This window comes from Anopheles cruzii, chromosome 3 (assembly GCF_943734635.1).
Source record: "Anopheles cruzii chromosome 3, idAnoCruzAS_RS32_06, whole genome shotgun sequence".
Classification (NCBI taxonomy): domain Eukaryota; kingdom Metazoa; phylum Arthropoda; class Insecta; order Diptera; family Culicidae; genus Anopheles; species Anopheles cruzii.
This window is the reverse complement of record NC_069145.1, coordinates 34,155,067-34,176,390: the sequence shown is the minus strand read 5'-3', so window position 1 is coordinate 34,176,390 and position 21,324 is coordinate 34,155,067. Positions and strand designations below refer to the sequence as shown.

General features: G+C 41.3%; 4 protein-coding genes and 2 non-coding genes across 9 annotated transcripts in view; 3 read left to right on the top strand and 3 right to left on the bottom strand.

Annotated features, from left to right (window-relative positions):
• LOC128271408 (modifier of mdg4-like) overlaps positions 1-6,514 on the top strand; it is a 42,395-nt gene extending 35,881 nt beyond the window's left edge. Inside the window, exons 5-7 of one of the 3 annotated variants that reach the window (XM_053008910.1) lie at positions 4,098-4,312; positions 4,397-4,565; positions 4,653-4,882. In XM_053008910.1, the coding sequence (XP_052864870.1) occupies positions 4,098-4,312; positions 4,397-4,565; positions 4,653-4,798 (530 nt within the window). In that variant the 3' untranslated portion in view covers positions 4,799-4,882. Of the gene's footprint in view, positions 1-16; positions 283-361; positions 531-624; positions 841-4,097; positions 4,313-4,396; positions 4,566-4,652; positions 4,883-5,441; positions 5,747-5,828 lie in introns of those variants that run through there. The other 2 variants (XM_053008909.1, XM_053008907.1) reach the window with 2 other exon arrangements.
• LOC128271412 (uncharacterized) lies at positions 1,955-12,182 on the top strand. Its single transcript, XM_053008943.1, has 6 exons — positions 1,955-2,038; positions 2,104-2,272; positions 2,715-2,929; positions 2,995-3,169; positions 3,269-3,364; positions 10,513-12,182. The coding sequence occupies exons 2-6, from the start codon at positions 2,182-2,184 to the stop codon at positions 10,674-10,676; spliced, it is 741 nt and encodes a 246-aa protein (XP_052864903.1). The 5' UTR covers positions 1,955-2,038; positions 2,104-2,181; the 3' UTR covers positions 10,677-12,182.
• On the top strand, positions 7,830-10,652 carry LOC128271413 (sorting nexin-12). Of its 2 annotated transcripts, XM_053008946.1 has the most exons (4): positions 7,830-8,352; positions 8,428-8,785; positions 9,873-9,968; positions 10,134-10,652. In XM_053008946.1, exons 2-4 carry the CDS (start codon positions 8,609-8,611, stop codon positions 10,362-10,364), a joined length of 504 nt encoding a protein of 167 aa, XP_052864906.1. In that variant the 5' UTR covers positions 7,830-8,352; positions 8,428-8,608; the 3' UTR covers positions 10,365-10,652. The 2 variants fall into 2 exon arrangements, with proteins under 2 accessions (XP_052864906.1, XP_052864904.1); XM_053008944.1 differs by having other exon boundaries at positions 7,830-8,785.
• A 706-nt stretch (positions 12,183-12,888) lies between the features above and the next one.
• Positions 12,889-19,465, bottom strand: LOC128271407 (condensin complex subunit 1). The gene is made up of 7 exons (XM_053008904.1): positions 19,334-19,465; positions 18,823-19,267; positions 18,031-18,754; positions 17,570-17,968; positions 15,195-17,378; positions 14,213-14,564; positions 12,889-13,000 (listed from the first exon to the last, which is right to left on the bottom strand). The coding sequence occupies exons 1-7, from the start codon at positions 19,446-19,448 to the stop codon at positions 12,951-12,953; spliced, it is 4,269 nt and encodes a 1,422-aa protein (XP_052864864.1). The 5' UTR covers positions 19,449-19,465; the 3' UTR covers positions 12,889-12,950.
• Positions 14,669-14,750, bottom strand: Trnal-aag (transfer RNA leucine (anticodon AAG)). The gene has a single exon. It is a non-coding gene; the product is annotated as a tRNA-Leu (tRNA).
• On the bottom strand, positions 15,002-15,083 carry Trnal-aag (transfer RNA leucine (anticodon AAG)). The gene has a single exon. It is a non-coding gene; the product is annotated as a tRNA-Leu (tRNA).
• Positions 19,466-21,324: the final 1,859 nt, after the last annotated feature.

Here is a 21,324-nt window from a genome sequence, read left to right as displayed (position 1 = left end):
TCTCTTTCTTTTTTAGGAGCTTTGGAAACAGTACAAATATTAAAGAACCGATTAAAACAACTATGCACTGGATACAAACTTGCGCAAAACCCCCATCTAATTGACATTCGTACCATACAACGTAAGCTGCGTGCCATTGATACAGCGTTTTGTAAATTACATCAAGTAGATTCGCTGAAATCAGTGGTAATCAGTGGCTTTCCAATGCCACTACAATGTGAGGAAGACGTAGATCGCTTGGAGCTTATGGTAAAGCGTAATCCGAAAATTCGTTTGCAATATGTACGTTGACATGAAGAAGAGAGCTAAAGCATGAAACCAAATTTAAAAACCTTTCCATTTAATTCTTTATCGGTTTCAGATCGAGTTTTTGCGATGTACAAAGGCCTTTAGTGCCTCTATTAGTGACTGTTTTGGTAAATTTTTCTCTGACGAGGCGATGATTAACTATAACTGGAAAGGCAACGCAAATATGAAACCGCCCCGCAAGGCTATGCAAAACTTTCAAATTTTCACCGTGTGCATGTTAGGTAAGTAACTTTTAGTAAAATAGTACAAAACATTAAAGGAAAGCATATTTCTCTTTAAGGAAGATTCTAATGCATTTACGTCAACCGTTTTCAGAGGCGTGGAGATCGCACGGCATTACTGAGTCAATACTCGTCAGCGAGCTGCGTCGAATTGTGGTGATGATTAGCAGACGTCGGTATAGTGCAGATCTTAACAGCCGAACTCGATATTCATAAATTGATGCACGCCAACGACACTTTGCTTCAAAGAAAACTCTTTGGAGAGAAGGATGCAACGTGTTCGCAGATATGACACCCAATTGAGACATGTTTATGATTGCTATTATTAACTATAATATTTTTCCACTCATCGGGTCCCATAAATTGCTACGAATAAAATCGTGAGATTAAAAAACAGGCTAATCTTAAAAAAGCAAGCGATTTCTGACAAAAAAAATCATCTGATGCACGCATTCCAATTATGGAAAATATATTTGTTATATATAGATAAAAACTATTAACAATGGTTCTTTCTACCCGCTGAAACCCCACAGAATATCAACATGAATCTAGCCACACAAAAATTGAGGTAGCAGGCTTTCGTTTTCCTCTGTCTTGCCAGGAGGACATTGAACGTTTGGAACAAACTGTTCAAACAAATGCTGCAATACGCGCACAATATGTAAGTTTTCGTCATAAACTGTACATTTCAAGAAAACTTTAGGTTTCATTATTACAATTTCTCTTTCTAGATTAATTACCTTGAATTGAAAAAACACCCAAATGAACCAATATCGAAATGCTTTGAACAACTTTTCAGTCACTTGTCCTTATATAATTATTCCTTAAGTGACAACAAACAGAACCAACGACTTATGTCCAACTATCTTATATTTACTGATTGTATGACAGGTATGATTATTTTATATAACACTACTAAAAGCATAGCTAATACTTGCAACGTTATCTTGTGGGTCTTCTCTTTTATTTCATTGTCTCTTTATCCTTATCTTTCAGAAGCGTGGAAGTCGCATGGTGTAGAAGAAAAGAAACTTAATGCTGAATTAAAAATAGCCCTATATACCGCCGCGGAATATAGAAAACAAAGCAATTATAAGCGTCGCAAACGTTCTGAATTCATTCAAATGATGTTGCAAAAAGAGCAAACGAAGGGAAAGAAATAAAAGATACTAAAAACAACACACAGAAAGGTCTATTCAAAGTTGAACTTTAATGTAGTTTTTATGCCTTGTTATAAATACTAATTCTCGTTATTTACTTTGGACAGCAAACATTTTTAAATATATAATGTTCTTTTAGTTGCACCACCAGTTAAGAGAGACCTCGGCAAACTGAAGCAGGAACTAATGGAATTGGATCAGCAGTTCAATCGAAGAGCATTGAAAATTAGACCGTGTTTTATGCAAACGGGACACGTGGCGGGATTCAAGTTTCCATTACAAACTGAAAAGGATGTGGAGCGTTTGGAGCGAACGGTAAAACTTTATCCTACAATTAGAAAGCAATATGTAAGCTAAATTCCTACTACTCCTGGTGTATCAGTAAAATTGATACCTATTTTGCGCATTTTCAGATACGATATCTTTTTTTGCACAAACAACACAATCAGAACATTTCAAGCCAATTTTATTCACTTTTCGAAAAAGCTTCAATGGTTAATTATGCTTGGAATGGCATGGATAACGCCGGATGTGAAAAGAAATTATTAAAGGATTACGACATTTTCACAACTTGCATGCTTGGTAAGTGTAAATTTTAAAATAAACAAAACCATTTGTTCTCAACTAAGGGCTTTTCCTATCTCTTTTCTATTATGGGATGGCCCCTTATCATATTGATATTTTAGAGGCTTGGAGCAATCATGGCATTACGATGGAAATTCTACAGGACGAATTGAAGTTCTCGCTCTGTGAGCTAGCTCCAAAATATGTAACACGAAAGGACGCAAAAGACACGCTATGAAAGTTATGCTATATTATATAGTTACATTATATGTATATTGCAAATACATCGTTACAAGCAAATAAAAAATCTGTCGTTTTTTTTATTTATAGCAATTAAAAATATATAACTACGGTTCAGTCCGTTCCTGTAAGATTAAAAAAACAGTTACAATTATGCATTACATTGCATTAATGCGCTGTATTCACCACCAATAAAGTGTTTTTTACATTTTTTTTACAGGGAACAATGTGATGGCCAGAAAAGTCATAAAGAAAAAGATAACTTACATTCGAAAGGTAACTAAAAATGAGGATAAAAAGATTAAAATTGCCAAACCGGATTCATTCGGATGCACGGAACAGGATGAACTGTTCACATTCCCTATCACAACAATCAAGGAGGTCGAAAGATTAGAGAGAGCCGTAACTGAAAACAAAACAGTTAGAGACCAATACGTAAGTAGCATAATGGCAACCCATATACATTCTATTTGACTTAAATATTATTTTACTATTTCTAGGAAAAGAGGTTGCGAAGCAGCCTGGACGAAACACCATCGAAGCCTTCTTTCGCGATTTTGAATTTGTTTAGCGACGAAGCATTGGCCAATTTCAACTATAGTGGCTTATGCAATTACACTGGCGATAAGAAGAAAGCGATGAAAAATTACCAGATTTTTACGACTTGCATCAACAGTAAACTTTGTTTCTTTATGATATGTTTTTGAACAATAACAATGTTTTAAGCTGAAGTAACAATAAACTAATTTTTTTTTCTTTTTTTCATTGTTTCAGATGCTTGGGCCTCTACGTATTCTGAATGCGAAACCATACAATTCGTGCGAGGAGCAATAATTTTAATAGGAAATCGGAAACGAATGAGAACTTTAAAAGACAGAAAAAAACAGTTGAGCCAAATGAAGAAAGAAACAGCATAAAAAACTTAAAAAATGTAGATAAGAGGGCACAGCGAATAGAAATCATTTAATAGATTCAAGGTTCCGTGTAAACGAAGTAACTAATGAAAACTATGAAACTATGAATTATTTCTGATGACGCAAAGACTCTCCACAGTGTAAACTACAACATCATTTTGCAACATGTTTACAATTCCTTACCCATCCTTATTAAGAATTCATGTTAAATGAATATAGTTTATGTCAACTTTGCTTTTGGGCTTCATGAGCAAGTTTTTGGAAAGTACTTGTCCAAACTACAATATCATTATTAAAGAGAACATATTTTTATGATCAATGTCATTGATGGCGATGGCGATTGATTTATCATTGGAAAAAGTTCATCAAGCTACGCAGTTACATCAATAAAAAAACTTTCTTTTCCAAAGCATATCTCTAATTTTAAGTATGTATTGGTATGTTTGAAAGCATAGTCTATGATTTGTATGAGTTTTCGACTCTTAAATCTATTCAGAGACAGTCGATTGCATCAGATACTCAAATTAAATCAATATATCACAAAAATATTACATATCATAGATCACAAATTTTCTGAAGGAACATTAGAATGATGTTTCTGCGAGAACCTGCTTTGTTTATTAGATTTGTTATACTTCTAGCCTATGTTAAGAAATAATTCAAGTATTTTTCTTAATATCTTTTTCAAGTGCCCAAAGTGAAAGCCAAATTTGGCGGGTTTGCTGATCTATGGCGATCGTCACTATATCAAACAAACAGAGACATGACGGTAAAACGAGAATATAATAAATCACCCTTGGGAGGTCAGACTCCCAGTGAGCTCCAGTTCCCTATCACTACTGAGGAGACGGTAGAACTACTTGAAGTTATGGTGCGGACACACGACGACGTCCGACGAGAATACGTAAGTGTACAGTAAAACATCTGCATATCATACTCCATACCTTTCAATGATTCGACGTTCATAAAATCGATTTCTATTGTGCAGATAGAGTTTCTCCAGGAGCAAATGTCCACCAAATCGAGTATTGCATCAGTATTTGGAAAAGTCTTTGCGGACAGTGCAATGTATGGTTACAACGTATCTGGTGTTTGCAATCGCGGGCCAAAGCGGAAGGCAATGATGTATTACCTCATTTTTACGGACTGCATGACTGGTGAGCATAAAACCAGCGACAATATGCTGAAAAATGTTGTGCCTCATTAATGTTTTTGTTGTATTTTTATTTCTTGTACATACGCAGAAGCATGGTCCAAGTACGGAATTGATGAAGACAATCTGTTGGAAAGCTTAAACAAAATCATAAAAAAAATCAATGGACGAAAACGGAATAGAAAATATTTCAAAAAATGCCGTGAACAGCGTAATGCCATTGCAGACAATATCTAGTGTGGCAAAAGCAATCAAACTGTAATTTAATATATGAAGTGCGACGAATGTAAGGCATAATTTCCTCTGTTTTCGATAAATGACAAAAGCACGGCTGAATTCTTCGTGATTGTAGTAACGTCAATGAAATACTTTGCGAATTAGAACGAAACTATGACGAATGTTATTAACTTTGTGGCGATGACAAACAATCTCACCGATATGAATAAAGAAAATTCCAAAACACACTTTGAAATGAGATGGGACTCATATGAAAAACATTGAGCTACACGTATGTTTGCTAAATATTCTTTATCATTATTTTGCAGATTACCGGAAGATTGAATCTGACGATAGATTAAGGTCTCTTTTGGTAGCGGCTGTGTGTATTGTGTCTACAGGCATGGATAAACATTATGTCATTATGTGAATCGACGATCTATAAATGTATCCGATCCAAAACTAATAAAATCTTTTACGAGCCGAAGTTGATTTGTTGAAACCGCTGAAGAAAGCGAATAGTTTAAGAAAAGTGTGATATTTGCCTTAAATTTCAAATAGTCTGAACACTTATCCTGTGTATGTTTCAGTAGCTTCAACCCGATTTTATAATCCTTTGTAACAGCTCTTTCTCATTTTCTTCCTTTAATTGCTTTCCTTGCAGTACACATTTTCAGCATGATGGAACCAGCTATTAAAATCGAAGAGGACAGTACAGATTTCGGCGAATTTGCATTTTTTTCGGAGCGACATATGATAGACGATTTCGCGACCAACGTTAAAAAAGGTGCATCGAAGAAGCTACATGCTCGTAAGCGAAGGATGGGCATTGCCGACCTTCTTGAACTTTCCACCGAAAGCGCCAACCATCGGAGTTTATTAGAAAAACCGTTCCCTATTGGCACCGTGACTGAATTCAATGAGTTTGATACACTGCTTCTAAGCAATCCATCCTATACGGAAAAATGTGTAAGAAAATTTTCATCTAACATTTTCTCTGATCGTTGATCAACAGTAACTATAATTCTTACTTTTGTGTTCTACTCTGCAGGCGCAAATGCTGCATTCGGTTGTTCGGGAAGAAGGCAATTCTTTAGATAACTCCACTTGCCATATGCGTTTGCTTTTGGAGACTGCCGTCGATTATACCGTGATACTACGGTACAGCTGGTATGGGTTTATGCCAAGGTCACCAATGGCCCGCAGCTGCGGCGAACAGCATCCATTTCGAAATTTGTTGGGTGTGATCAGTTTGTTGCATCGAGCGAGACAACTCCGTTTCGCTACATGTAGTAGGGAAGAAATTAACGACGGCATTGAAAAGTTCCTTAAGCGTAAACTACGGTGCCATGCGTTGTTTCTGAAGAAACAACAGATAACAAAGCAGTAAAAGATGGACGAAACATTTGAGTGTTGCTCATCGTTACACGTCGATGCTAAAAAAATTAAAATGTGTGCCAAAGAAAAATAACGAGTAGGGTAGAATTAAACTCCAAAACTGCATCACACGCTTGCCCACAACAGTGTAGGTCGTCTTTCTCACTCTAGTCATCATATCGATGTGCCACAAGTATATTCGGATAAACTTTCCGGCGTGGCAAATATTCTTCGATATATCATACTAACATTGTGAATTTTAGTATATTCATTGCCTTTCGATTATGCAGTATTACACTGAAGACTTGAAAAATATTATACTGTTTAATTTGTGCGTGTAGCATTTGGTAAAACAGGAAAAGGCGCTAATTTGAGACAAGTTACGACATGTGATGACAATTATCAAAACATTACTAACCATATAGAAAGTGATTTTTTGTATATATTGGTTGTATATTGAAGAGCTAGCAAAAGCCTAAATTTTACAGAAACAGGAATTTACTAATTGTTTGAATAAAACGTATTTCAGAAACACCATTTGATATATGTTGATTAGCAAGTAGATGAAACTCATTTATCGAGGATTTATAAGGTACATTTTCTTTATTTTTTAACTCCTCTAGCACCGTATGAAAGAGACAATGCACCAGAATCTAACATCACATGTGGGTTTTTATCAGCACTCTGCGAATGACTCAAACAGAGGCACAAACGATGTGTATTTGGCGATGTTCACAAAGTTTGCAAACCATATCGGCCGCACGATATTCTCCTAGGTCTTCGCTTAAAGTAGTTTTGGAGTCTGTAGCGAAGACGTTCAATTCAGCAGGTACGTCGCGTACGTCCCAAGACAACCAGGCCCAAGTTGTCTACTGAGGCTGACTCGAATTTGACTACTTGGCCAGTCGCCGCAAAAAACCAACTATCAGCATCGGTCGGTAGGGATGGGGTTGAATGAACCGCGTGAAGGAGGTAGTGGATACCGCATGGCACAAAGCCGACTCTGTCGGAGTACTTTGTAACGAAGTCTTGGACTTGGACTACTACGCAGCCAACAACATCCAAAAAGTACGCCCACATAAAGTGCGGCCACATTCCAATGTGTGTCGTAAGCTGTTTGTGTTCCCGTTCGTGTGGGAACCGTACCTTACGGCATCTTCGTGGCATCATATTCACCCACCGTAAACGTGCTAAAAAATCGCTTAGCAAATCGGAGCAAATGACGATGGTCAGCCACACAGACATCTGTAATTATATTTATTTCCAGCTGCTCCAAAGGACTGTCCTGAGTGTCCGACGACGGACGGTCCATGGGACTGTGAAACGGACATAGTTGCTCCTTGGGTTCCCATGTCCCATTGTATTTGAACATATTTTTCTCTATTTTCGAAGATATGTCGATATTTTCAATTATATAGGTTCCAGGTTTTGTGGAGAAATATGAAATAACAAGCGAAGAAACAAACACAAGTTCTGTTTTTAACACCAATTTTCCAAAAAAAATTAGTTTGAGTTTTCTAGAAAAATAATGCGATCGCTTGGTAGAGCTGTACAAATTTCACTGGGGCGCAACGCAAGTTGTATTTCGACGCGCTGTCGACGCGCTGTCAGTTCGTTCATAAACATCGCTTCTACAGAGAGTTCGGGAGAAGAGCCCGTCGTTACTAAAAGCAATTATTTGGTAGTGTATTTTTACACCCTTCGTTGGAGGAAAGTAAATGTTTGTCCGTAGGCAGGCAGCACACATTGTTCAATCACTTAACGAGCGGTCGAGCTGCGTTTGTGATCAACTCGGCTCAACAAAATAGATTCGTTCTGTAGTGGATCGCCGCTTGCACCTAACTCGTGCCAAAGAGGAAAAGAACCTAATCAAATTAGTTGTCACTCGTCACTGCAACAGTAGAAGTCGGAGCAGAAATTTAGAGCAACAACGAAAGGAATCTGTTCGGACTTGCGGTGACCGGAACGTGTATTGGTGCGCAAACAGCAGTAGTGTCAGTGCATTATCACATTTCGTTGCGAATGACAGAGAAAGGAAGAGTTGTGCTTGTATAGAGTGCGTTTTTGGCCCGCCGTACACTAAGGAGTGAAAAATTTTCCTGATAATTCCGTTCTGCTTTTGCCCGGCGTGATAAGCGGGTGCACTTTCTAGAGTCGAGTCATCCTTCCATGAACGCGTAGCTTACCCACCTCTCTCGGTGAGAACTAGTTTGCCGACCAGTTTATTTGGATCATATCAACATTAATAGTCAATCGTCTTCATCGCGCGTTAGCTGTGCGACCAACAAGGAACGCATTTGGACAGGAAGTGATAATCTGCGGAGCAGTTTCCGCGACACGACTTCGTTCGTGTGTACCAGTGTTTAGTCAAGTTAGCCGAGTGTAGGGAGTCTAATTGGGGGCGTAGAGAGCAGGGAGCAACGCCCGAAATTCGACTTTAACAAATTAACAAGCATGATGGCCGAAGCGGACAACACGGCGGATGCAACGCGACGACTGAATGTGAAAAAACAAACTCTCGACGATGCGTACGCCATACCGGCCAACTTTCTCGAGATCGACGTCGTGAATCCGATGACCACCATAGCAGCCGGAAAGAAACGCTACACTGATTACGAAGTACGAATGCGGGTGAGTAGTACGAAGGACAAGCATGAGCTGGACAAGTGAGCGTGATTCACTACGTTCGGTAGCATCCGACCGCCGATTCGTCATCTTTCGAACGCAAAAGCGGTAACAAATCGCGTGAGAAAAGGGAAATGGTCACGATCAATGGAATGGTCTGCTTTAGTAATTTATAACGTATCCAACGCTACTCCGTGGCTGGCTGTGATATCTTGGTACGTGCATCTATGGACAGACCCAAACAACTTATGGTCAAGAAATGTGTTCCAACGAGTTCATTTTTGTTGATACTTTTGCATTGTTTATGTTGATATTTCGATTCCGATCCCCAAGCTAACATTGCAGTTCATACCCAGCGCGCTCTGTTCCTGTCCAACGGTGCCTCCGGCGCGGCGTGAAACTTCCTTAGATCAACTATTAGATCAATCTTTCCTTTCGGCTGCGCCCGCCAAAGATTGGTCGCCTGCACAGCATTCCGTTCATCACGTACTTGTTTGTGATTTTCTTAACACGTCCAGTACCGTTTAACAACTGATGATGCTACGCTACGAAAAACTGTGGCTACTATGTTCAGTACGTTTGTCCGCACAAATGTGGTTTTGCTATAAAACCACGTGTTGCATGCTTTTGTTCGTCATCGTAGAGTTGGAATTGGAAAAAAACATTGCATTTTTAGAATAGACATTGCTTCGGAAGTGCACATTTTTGGGCCCATGTTTTAGGGAGATTGAAGAAATGTTGTTCAGAATCTCTATTATTATTAATAATTGTTATAACCGGTTATGCATTGTCAAAGATGGCTAAATGTGACCCAATGGCTTGCAAATTGATTTACAGAACCACCGAGTGTTTCGTAACACTGTTACAGTTTGCAACCAACTGACCGAATTGATCCAATTACAATTCTAGTCGATACTTGTTGGCGTTGAGGACGTATGTCGCCAAGTCCGTAATCGAATAGTAGATAAAATATCCCTCACGGCTTTCTCCAACATGTGGTGTAACAGGTTGACTCATCACTAATAACTATGCTTTCTTGTTGCATATTTCTTTCCATCTCGTGTACGTCATCCGTTGGTTCACTCTGGCGTAGACAAATCTGCCCGTGTTTAAAGTAAAAGAATCCAGCGTACGCCGCCGGTACAGTGATTTCGAGTGGCTGAGGAACGAATTGGAGCGGGACAGTAAGGTAAGAGGGAAAACCAAAGGTGTGGAACTTTGCAAGGCTCGAAACTAAGCAGACCGTTGGGAAAATAATGCTGAAAAACTTCTTCGCATGAAGCTCCTATTGTGATACTGCGTCTATTTGTCCCGTTTTTGTTTTGTTAATTACCGTTTTATTTCGTTTTCTCAGATTGTGGTACCTCCGTTACCTGGCAAAGCATGGAAACGTCAGATGCCATTCCGAGGCGATGACGGAATATTCGACGAAAACTTTATCGAAGAGCGACGAAAGGGTCTTGAGCAGTTTATCAACAAAATAGCGGGTCACCCGCTGGCACAGAATGAACGGTGTTTGCATATGTTCCTGCAGGAGCCTGCCATCGATAAAAATTATGTCCCCGGCAAAATACGTAACACATAAAACGACGAAAGTTGCGGCAGGTGGTAAATTGGTTGAACAGGTTGGTACATAGGGATTCAAAACAAAAATACGGAAGAACCGAGAAAGGGTTGCAATATTCAGTTTGGATAGTGAAAAGCTCACGCTGGGATTTATTGTCATCAAACCGAAGGGAAAACGAAGCTAAATCCCGCACGCAAACCTGGTGGTGATGTGAGGATGATGCCACTTCATTGTACGAGGGAACAAGTACATCAATATATGTATGCGCTGTTCTCTCTTTTCCCGATAACAATCACATATAATTTGTCATTGGCTAAGTGTTGTTGTTAAAAAAATATGTTGGCCACGTATACAATTTCCTCCATTATGTACGTTTTCTCGTAGATTGGTTCGCCAGTTAGGTAACATTTCTAACTTTAGGTAAATTGACACAATCTAGGTTAGAGCATAGGGATCAGGAACAGAAAACCAACAGACTATTTTATACGAGCACGCGTTAGTAGGCCAAGAGAACTACAACCCTGGCACGCGAGTAAGTGGCAAATTATTGTTTGAAGCGCAGTCAAAAACGGTGTTTCCAACGAACAGCGAAAGTGATAAGAGTAACACATTCAATAGTTAGGTACGAATTCATCTTGCTAGAATGAATTGTAATATACGGTAAAAGAACGAAGCGTACGAAGTTACAACAAAGTTAGGCAGTTCCCAACAATGTCTGCTTATCGTTTGTCTCCGTGCGGTAGACATTCTGTAACACAGCGGAACACAAGTCTCTCAGTAGCGGAAGAAAATGAAGCAACAATAAAGAAATTAAAACTAACAAAACACTTTGGCAAAAAATCGTCCAGCAAGATGCACTCGCGAACGTCGCGTTACTAAGGCGCCCCCTTGAATATTCGAAAAAGCGTTCGATGGTAACTGCACAGCTTTAGGCGTGAGTGCATAGTTCTAAAAGGTATGATGCTGGTCATAAACCAAAAGAGAAACAGATAAAACCGATAATGTGAAGCATGAAGCATGATATACAAAGCACATCATACGAGGAAAGCGTTTTTGGAACTAGCCGGAAGATCCCGCGTCACAGTGGCCTGCTTTTGTAGGACCGTGATATGTTTGGTTTTGTAGCAAATTTTTGTACGAAAAATTATTCCTCCCAGAAGAAAACAGACCATAATTCAATATTGACTGCTTCAACTTTTCCGTTTCATCTGCTTTATGCAAACAAAAAACGGCAATTAGAACTGATATTCAATAGCACCGTGAGCAATATATTGAAAACAGATGTAACCGTGTATTACTGGAAACCTCATACCCAGTCCAGTAGAGAACACATAAACTCTTGACGCACCCAATTCCGAATTGATACGGAAACAAACTAGAACTGATTCTGTATGGCTATCTGACCTCCAAAAGTGAATGAAACAAATCAAAACTTTCAGCCAATGCCTTGATTTGCCTTTGATTTCGAATTCGGAACTGTACAGCCACCTTCGATTAACCTACGAAAATATACATAAAAAACTGGGCAAATAGACTAACGCCGGTCGACGGCGCGTTCCTGTGCCCGTGTCCCTTCTGTGTTGCAGGAAAACAGTGTGACCAATTGATGAACAACACAGAGTGAATCTCGGACATGATCCAGAGAAATGATAACGGACAAATAAAAAAAAACCAACAATTGATTATTAACATGGCTGTTAGTGCATTATGTGTGTGTCGCATTTTACAGTTGACTGTTGGACTGATAGCATGATCACAGAAAGGTACATTCAGACATCTTTTCGTCCGCCAGCTCGTTATATTGACAATTCGACTCGACTCGACTATCGACATGTATCGCTAACGAGTCGTACTATTTCAAACGGAAGTCTTTTGGATGGCCTTAGTAAACTACGAGCTACGGCGTATAGCGTCATTCGACAGTATCCTAATATGAACCGCCCACCGGAACCTGGCAAGTCGAATATACTGCATGACAGCTCTATAACATTTCTCCTACGTATGCTTCCCGCCGTTGTTGGTGGAGAAAGATCAAATGTTTTCCGAATATTTCCATGTTTGGCTATGCATTTGCAATGGAATTTGCATTTGTCTTTGCTTACATGGGAAAACTAAAACAAGTTGAGAACATTGTTTGACGTTTGCCGAGTGCAGATAAAAATAACCATTTTGAGCAAGTGCAAATATGTGCTTTGTGTTTTATGTGCAGCATAACCACTATTTCTTTCCCTGCGATTCTATTGATCATTCCCTCTGATGTTTGTTGTTGCTAATTGAAAATACTTAGTTTAATGTAATAAATTAAAGTATTGTTACTGTTTTTGTGTGTCAATAAATTAGGATATTCTTTTCACAGTTGTACTTCTCGAAACCAATCCCAGGCCACCCATGGGTACTAAACTAAACGAAAAGGACCACGTTTGCTAGGACGTAAGGATTAAACCTTATTCCTGCCGAACGAGCTCTTGCCACTGGTCCCCTCTTCTGTCGCACTTTTGTGGGCACCGATTGTGACGGGTACCTCGGCAGCCTTGTAGCCCGACTGCGAAAGACATCACGAGAGAAGATCTACGGGAGGAATATTGGGACGGACCAGGCGGTGTACTACCGCTTGCTACGTTTGTCCCGTTTCGGAGGCATGCTTTCCTCGTCATCTAGAAGTAAAAGGACAGAGCATAAAAGAAGAGAAAAAGTCAAGCATAAAAAACTCACAATCACTCTCGTCCTTCCTAATAGCTACAGGATCAGATCAAGCAAACTTATTCCGATAACGTGGTGCTGTATTTACACAAATACACCCAATGTGTTTCATTAATAGCAACAACAAAAACTGAAAATACTACTTTTACACTTTAAGTATTAAATGTGTGAAGCCGGATTTCTCCCAACTTGAATCCAAACAAGCGAGTGACGGCGAAAAATCTGAATGAGGTATGGTACCATGGTTGGTACCAACATGTCGTTTGCAAGATGTTGAAAGACCGAACACCGATGTTCGAAATAAATTTATTAGACAGTAAAAAGCTTGTATATTTTACAAAACATATGTACATCGAAATGAAATAAGCAGCTCAAACGGAGAGGTGTCGTAGGGCAAGTGATTCCCACGTGTGTTTAAAAGTCCCGCCAGAAGATGCTCGGAGGCCATCAGCAGCATAAAGAAGCTGGATTATGGACTACGCTACAAAGAAAACCAGCTTCCGCCGTATTGAGCCGTGACCTGTTCCTAATTTTCGGCAAGCATTTTTTTCTTTTTGTGCCTCGCTTCAGGTTCGATGTCTAGAACGAAATCCGAGAGACACATAAGAAAAACAACAACAAAAAATCAGCGCAGAACCAAAACACTGTTCTTCAAAGGTGAATGAACGAACACTTTTATGCTAACTAACAAGTGGATTAGACTATAACGACATTTTTAGTTATTGCTGATTTGATATCCAACCCAATCAAATCTTGGAAAAGACACGGGCTAAGCACAAAAAAACACCAAATTTGGAAACACATCTTCTTTGCTACATAGTTCGTAATATACACCAGGGAAGGATAGCCAACAATGAAAAAAATTGTACAAAATTTACTTTCAACATTTCTATTTGCTCTTTTTTTTTGTTTTTGTTAATATTTTACAGCATGAGCATTGGTTTACAGCGTGGAGTTGGTAGAGAGCCATTAGATTATTCGTTCGCTGTCTGTGGTGTGTTTCGATAAAGACTTCAATTGTGGAATTGAATTGTTTCCATTTTCAAGAGCATGCTCCTAATGTCTACAACTTAAACTATGGCCAAATCGAGATTTTTGCTTGTGCCTCGATGGAAAAGGCTGGTTCTATTCTATGTTCGTAATGCGCCGAGAAGAACGGGTTTTACCTGAGTTGTCACTCTCGATGACCTTGGTAATTTTCATGTTCTGTCGCGCGCGGACCGCGGCTCTTGAACTTGCGGCGGGTGGTGGGAGATTTTCCTCTTCGCTGTCACTGTCGTCCTCGGATGAACTTTGGTTCCCTCGCCGCACAGCGCGACGTCCTGAAGGAGGCTTTCCTTTTTTGGCGGCTTGTTGCCGCGAGCCCTTGCCTGCCATACGTCCTCTGCCGGTTGCCGATGGCATCGTAGAAAACGAGGAAGTTGAAGCGATCTCGTCATCCGCATTGTCCGCCTCGGGACCACCATCATTCACTTCCAGACACTCGTTGAGACGCGTTTCAAATTCCGATACGGCGGCCTGCCAAACAAAATTAGATATTTAAAAACAAAATGTACTTCACACATAAAGAAATAGAACTACTGAAACTTCAATCAAATAAAAAATGTATTACAACTCTCATTTGGCAGCGGTGGGATTCGAACCCACGCCTCCGAGGAGACTGGTGCCTTAAACCAGCGCCTTAGACCGCTCGGCCACGCTACCTAGTTGGCCCTGACTGTTCTAATGACAAGCATGATTTGTTGGAGTTTTAAACCTGGGTTGTAATTCTGCTTCGCTTTACAAAAACAACTTATCAGCGTGATATCGTAAATTTGATTGCACAATAATAGTATAATTTCAGAAACACAATGGGTTTGGTTTTAAAACTGCCTGTGAATTACGTATCTAAAAGATTAACTAAAATGCTACTATATGGGACACACACATTGCAAAACAAAAAAAAAATTCCACTTTGGCAGCGGTGGGATTCGAACCCACGCCTCCGAGGAGACTGGTGCCTTAAACCAGCGCCTTAGACCGCTCGGCCACGCTACCTATTTACCCTCTCCACTCCAAAACGTCTACTTTAAACTTGGTCACCATCTATTAGTGTCTAGTATTAAAATTCGGGATATACTTCATGAAAAATAATCCAGCGCCACTTACCTTGAGTTCTGCCTTCGCCAATTTGTTTGTGTTGCCAATGATCGCTTTGAAGGCAAGATAGATTTCCTCGTGTTGAACCTTATCCTTGAAGCATCCTACGTTTTGCGACAACTTTTTGATCGTTTTTTCGTTGTATGAAAGTAGCGACAGACAGAAGGCAATGTCGCGCCACTGCCGCACTTCGCTTGTTACACGGAATCGTAAGCAAAGCTTCTCTACTAGGCTCTCGATTTGCTTGTCCTTGTTGATCAGCCCGATGACGTAGCGCATAATGACGTGGTACTTTTCTTCCTCCAGCTGCAGGTTGGGGTCACTCAGCCGGGAAATAATGTCTGGCAGCACATTGTACAGTATGTTGGACTTGTTAGCGATCTCCTTGAAAAATTGCTCGGTTATGGTACGAATTTCCTGCACTGGATCCACGATGCACAGCGCCAGATCCGATATCTGACCTTTGACGCGAATCATTTCGTGTAGAATTAACTGTGATAACATCTTGACCGCAGTTAGACGTAGTTCCGGATCCGGCTCGTAAAGTGTTGCATACATGTGGCTCGTCCATGACTCCGTAACGTTAGGAAAGCGAAAAGTGAAGTCTGACAAGCCGATCACAATGTTGCATTTGATACGCGTATTTTTCGTGTGTTGGAAAATGTTCATCAAAAACGGAATGTGATGCTCGCAGAACTTTGAAGATACACTCATGAGTCGAATCATGGTGAGGACTGCTGACGTTTGCAGCAACTCGTCACGGAACCGGCTGGGATACTTGCAAACCTCTACTACCATCGATATAAGCGGATTGAGCAGATGATCTTTCATGTATAACATTTCGTTTTCACAAATATGATTAATTTCCTCGGCAACGGCATCTTCAGCTGTCGCCCCAGTTAGTAGTTCCTCTTCCGGTTCTGCTTGATCTCCTCCGGTTGCACCACTCGCCGCCGTCGATCCGGAGAGGCGCTTTAGAGCGTTGCTGGCTGACACGTCAAGTGACAATGTTTTCCGCTTGTTTCCGGCAGAGCATGGCGTCGCAGTGGAGACGGGCCCTTTACAACCATTGATGGCGTCATTTTTCTTTTTCTGACTCTTTAGCTCATCTTTCAGCTCCTGGCGGTATTTCATATTGTTGTATACATCGATGTCGAGATAGATCATCTCGCGCATTGCCACATAGCCAACGGTAAAAACGAACCGAGATGCGAGAAAGTTGGGAACCGTGAGCATCAAATGTTCGTCCTGGTCTGGCTGGGTTGCGCCCGGTATCTGACTACCATCGGAACGTTGGATATCAGCTTCCGACTGTCGATTGTCGTCAGATATCTTTTGGAGCTTCTCGAAAAGCTGTACCACAACGGATTGCGACAATACATCGGGTGCCTTGACCATTCTATAGATAAAATCAAAGACTTTCGTTCCAATTTCATCAAAGTTTTCAACCTTTGCGCAGAAGAACAGCTTGTGGAACAGATCTAAAACCGATTCCACCGTTGGTGCGCCGTGCTCGAACCGTTTGTAGTGCTTCGAGGAGTTTGTTGCCAGTGGAACGGAATTCATCAGCAATGAAAGGGTGGCGACGAAGATGCGGGGATCATTTCGTCCACGTTCCTTAAAGCCGATTGTCTCCAACAGTTGCATGTTTGCCGTCACCACGGATGGCTTAGCAGCCGATACCATGATCAATAGCTGAAGAGCCAAGCGCGCCTCATTTTCGGTGACATTCTCTAGCTTCATGGTGTAGATCTCAAACAGAACCTGTATCATCTGGGCATCGAGATCACCATTCTCTACCCATTCCTGCACCAACACCTCCATAGCAGCATAGTGGCCGCATGTCAAATTGGTAAGAAACTTGCTCAGGTTGCGCACGACTTTCACGGTATGCGCTCTGCCCTGCAAGTTAGTCTCGAACAGAATGCGCTTGTAGGCCGAAGTTACGCTTTCTCGCTTTTCCTTGTCCGATGACCAGACCAGAAACAACATCTGTTGCATCCCTTTCTCAGTGCCTTTGATGTCGAAAAGGTACGCAGAAGTGAAAAAGTCAATCGCCCCGTGCACGTCAGACTGGGCCTTCGACATCAGCATATCAAGCAGTTTCGGCACCGCATCCGAAATTAGCTCCGAAAAGCGGAGAGAATCGTGCAGAAAATTCACCGAGTTTTCGATATTTTGCAACTCAGCATTCTGGAAAGCAGAAAGGAGAACGAGGGTAATAGAATTGTTATTGGCGTTGAGTAAAATTCTAAACTAGGCTCAAATGAAACCTTTTAAACCATCTTCCCTAAATGTGTTCCGATATGTTGCAACACGGAACAGTCTGAACGGTGTTGCTATCAAAATGGCTCCTCAAATTGGCAAAACGCTACGGTACTTACCAAATTTGCGTCGGTGTGATTGTGAATGAAATAGCTTTTGAGCAGCGTGATGTAGTAAATACATTGATGCTCGAGAGTCATTTCTTTGCGCTCATCGCGGTTTCCGAGCGCAAAATCAGCTCGCTGCACCAACCGAACCAGCTCCCTATAGTTTTCCTCTTTCAACAAAGATACGATACCATCGGCCAGTGCTTTCACGTCTGCCTCCGTGCTCGTCTCGATGTCTTCAGGTTCTTTGCTGAACAGTTCCGACACCGTCGGGTACATTTGTACAACCAGCTCTTCCCACTCTTCCTCTAACGTCTTCAGCTTCGTGTCTTGCTCTACCAGCCGATTGCGAAGCTCTTGTAGCTTTTTATCCTCCTCCTCGTATTGGGATCGCAATTCGGCGAGAGATAGCTGCAAAAAGGAATGCTCGATCAAAACATGAATAACTCATTGAAACCGTGCGTTGTGCATACCTTTGCGGCAAAAGGATTATGTTCGAGAAAGGCTTTGATGAGTGCGATGGCATGCTTTCGGACGAGTAACGCTTTATCCTCAAGCCGTTCAACAGCAACGTGCAGAACCTTATGAATCCACGCCAGGGGCACACAGTTTCGTTCCTTCAGATGAAACCAAATTTGAAGCACTTTCGAGCGGACGTGCGCTGAAACATCCATCATGTGGTTCACCAGGTCGTCCAGGAACTCGTCGCGCGTTTCCTTTAGCTCATCGGTCAAATCCTCGGACGTGAGTTCGCTGATAACCGCTTCGCCCATTATCTGCAGCACGCAGTTGCGCAGTGTGTACGACTCGAGGTTCAAAAGTTCCTCGCTGAGCGTCGACAGGTGCGGTATCATTAGTTTAGGCGCCTTCACGCCGAGTTCGAGCAGAAATTGGCTAAAAAAGCGACCGGTCTGCGCATCGGCTGCGTCCACGCTCAAGCGCTCGATTATTTCCTTGATTATCACAGGATAAATAGTCGTGATGCCAAACTCTTCATACAGTAGCAGCACACCGGTCGCGATCGGCGGGATCGCAGCCTCAACGTGCTCCAGAATCTGCAGTATGCGCACGGGAAATGACAGCGAATGGTTGTAACGTTTGATAGCCGTTCCGAGGATCTGAAATACGCTATCCACTGCGCCGCGACTTCGCACATACTGTTGTTCAAGAGTTCGATAGCAAATGTCACAGACCACACTGAAACGATAACGATTAACGATCTGTTTGAGAAACGATCGTCGAGAATGCGCAGCCGCAATACTCACTCAACAAACGATTCCTCGCAAACCGGAGGGTCCCAAAGCTTCTCCAACGGCAGCTGGAACAGATTGTACAGCTGCACTACGCACTGATACCGTTTGTCGTCCCAGTCCAGCACTTCAGCACTTTCGCTCACTTGTTTCTTGCCCTTCTTTACGACCTTTTCGTTGGCGGTCCTTACATACGCGTCAATCACCTTTACCAGGCCGTTCGTGAGAAAGGCTAACATTTTAACTGCATTCAAGCATGCCAACCGATCAGTTTGGTCGATCTCTTTTTGCGAGAGCAGATTCGCCATGGTATTGCCCAGTTTGTCAGTCGACTCATACAGCTGATCATACGCGCGCAGCAGCTGTGGTCCTGGGAGCTTTTTAGCATTATCGATTACAGAGTAAAATGTATCGAAGTGATCGAATATGCCAAAAGGATCAGTCAAGCCAACTCGTGAAGCTGTAAAAGGAATCGGTACAGAGAGTTAAACGGCAACGAAACCCTCGGTTCAACGACGAAACTTACCTTTAAGAGCGTCCGGAACTTCGGCGGCATCGAGTACTCTTCCGACGCAGTAATGGTTTTTGTCTGATCGCAGAAGCTCTGCCGTTGCTTGCGGTATTACAAATTGCCACTCCATCGCATTGCACAAACGATGTTCTTACGTAAAAACTACTAACCGAACGCTGCGTCTAAAACAGTTTTTTATTTATTGAAACAGGAGCGATCCAAAGGCTACTTGCTCAAAGTAAATAATGCTTTGATCACGAAGCCGCCGTTACACACAAATCCGTGGCTTGGGATACGTGCAGCGCTGCCAGTTAGCTATAATTTCTCCCTGGCAGCAAATGTTTTTATTTTATTACAAAATTCCGTAAAACTTTACTGATGCGTAATTTCTTCGAAAGTCTTGATCTACACCAGTAACGTGTTTTAATTGGCACATTTGATAACATTGTTATAAATTAGCCCAAATTACGATTTGCCGCTCAAATATGAATTTCGGAAAGTTTAGCTGGCAGCACGGACTTTGAATCAATGACAGTTGCTTAGGAGGTAAGACTGTGAACTCAATGTGAGGCGAAAAGCAAATAAAATCTAAGGGTTATTGGATTAGGGTTAAGGGATTTAAATTGTTTTATTCTTTTTGCTCGCCGCTACCATTCTCGTCAATGCTCCGAACGAACTGGTTGATGAACTCGCACTCTTTGTTGCTTCAATTCCATTCGTGCGTGTCGAATTGATGGATTGGCGCGAGTTGGTTGATTTCTCCAAAGTATTAAGCAGCTCCGTCGATTGGAAATCATAGGTAGTAATGGAGCTGATTGAGCTAGGTTCTTCTACCGGAAGGATCGGGGAAGAAAGAAAACAATACATATTTGCGATTGGAAATGCAAGGTTAATTTACGCTATCTTTACCTGGAGACACCAATGCAGATACATTGAGCAAGGATTGCGTGCTTATGATTTTGTCAACCATTTGGCGATCAACTTTGTGCAACGTATCCATCGCATCGCACATTGTGGCGGTGTGTATATTAAGTTTGGCTTTCAAATGGAGTATAGCTCGTCGCAAAATTTCCTTGTTAGCATAGTTTGTTTCACTGAGATGTTTTTCGCAGATGCGATTGATATTTTCATCGGAGAAGTTTCTTGACGTAGTTATGTCCTTCGTTAGGCGGTACATGAATTTGGTCAAATCTGCATCATTTTCGAGTCTGCGAAACCAAAGAACGAAGTTGAAATTTAACGAAGTAATTTAACAGATGCTTGCTAGTCATAAAAACCATTCTTACATCGGGAGATCAAAGGTGAATGCAGCACTTCTTGATGGCAATTTATCTTCACTTTTGTGCTTTCCACAAATTTTACATGCTTCCATTTTGGAACCCGTTTTTTGTGTTTCATGCTTGGATAGTTTGCATTTGCGTTGCTTGGATAGTTTGCATTTGAACGGAAAGATTTCACGTTTCCCATGTGTTTTCTGTCCCAGATTGAGTTCTTAGAAATCTGACGTTGCAAGTGACATGTTTTTATTTATATTGAGGTGTGAACGAAACCCGATTTTGGTGATTTTGGTGATTTTGGTGCCGTTTTTCATTTTGTTTCTTGTTGATTACGACAAGTTTATTGCAAAATATTGAAATGAGCATTACGCTAGAGATGATTACAATATCTTGGAAAATCATTCAAGCGGAATAGATAAAAGTGTGTGTTTCCTGTGTATCTGCAGTGTAAGCAAGTAGCCAAAATCTGCTTTATCGTGGTTGTGAAACGAACGTAATTGGTTTCTTGTGCACCGAAAAGAGTTTATTCGTGCGTGCAACGGTTTCGAAAGAAATTTATTCCTGCTCATTCTCATTACCGTTGAAGAAAGCATCTTTTCGACCGAAGGTTCACCGAGAAATTGCATTAGTTACGTGCTGCGACCGTGGTGTTTTGGCCTAGCAGCTGTGCGCATCTGTTCAATGTCAAGATGAGCAGCAATAGGCTTTTGTTGCGAAATCAAAGTGAGG

Bases quoted from the DNA above. Each gene is read 5' to 3' on its own strand.
- LOC128271412 (XM_053008943.1), top strand. From the start codon at position 2,182: ATGGTTAATTATGCTTGGAATGGCATGGATAACGCCGGATGTGAAAAG. The intron at 2,930-2,994 runs GTAAGTAGCATA...TACTATTTCTAG, and splicing joins AAACAGTTAGAGACCAATAC to GAAAAGAGGTTGCGAAGCAG. The intron at 3,170-3,268 runs GTAAACTTTGTT...TCATTGTTTCAG, and splicing joins TTTTACGACTTGCATCAACA to ATGCTTGGGCCTCTACGTAT.
- LOC128271413 (XM_053008946.1), top strand. From the start codon at position 8,609: ATGATGGCCGAAGCGGACAACACGGCGGATGCAACGCGACGACTGAAT. The intron at 8,786-9,872 runs GTGAGTAGTACG...ACTCTGGCGTAG, and splicing joins ATTACGAAGTACGAATGCGG to ACAAATCTGCCCGTGTTTAA. The intron at 9,969-10,133 runs GTAAGAGGGAAA...TCGTTTTCTCAG, and splicing joins AATTGGAGCGGGACAGTAAG to ATTGTGGTACCTCCGTTACC.
- LOC128271407 (XM_053008904.1), bottom strand. From the start codon at position 19,448: ATGGAGTGGCAATTTGTAATACCGCAAGCAACGGCAGAGCTTCTGCGA. The intron at 19,268-19,333 runs GTAAGTTTCGTC...TTCCTTTTACAG, and splicing joins AGTTCCGGACGCTCTTAAAG to CTTCACGAGTTGGCTTGACT. The intron at 13,001-14,212 runs GTAAAACCCGTT...TTTTACTTCTAG, and splicing joins CATCGAGAGTGACAACTCAG to ATGACGAGGAAAGCATGCCT.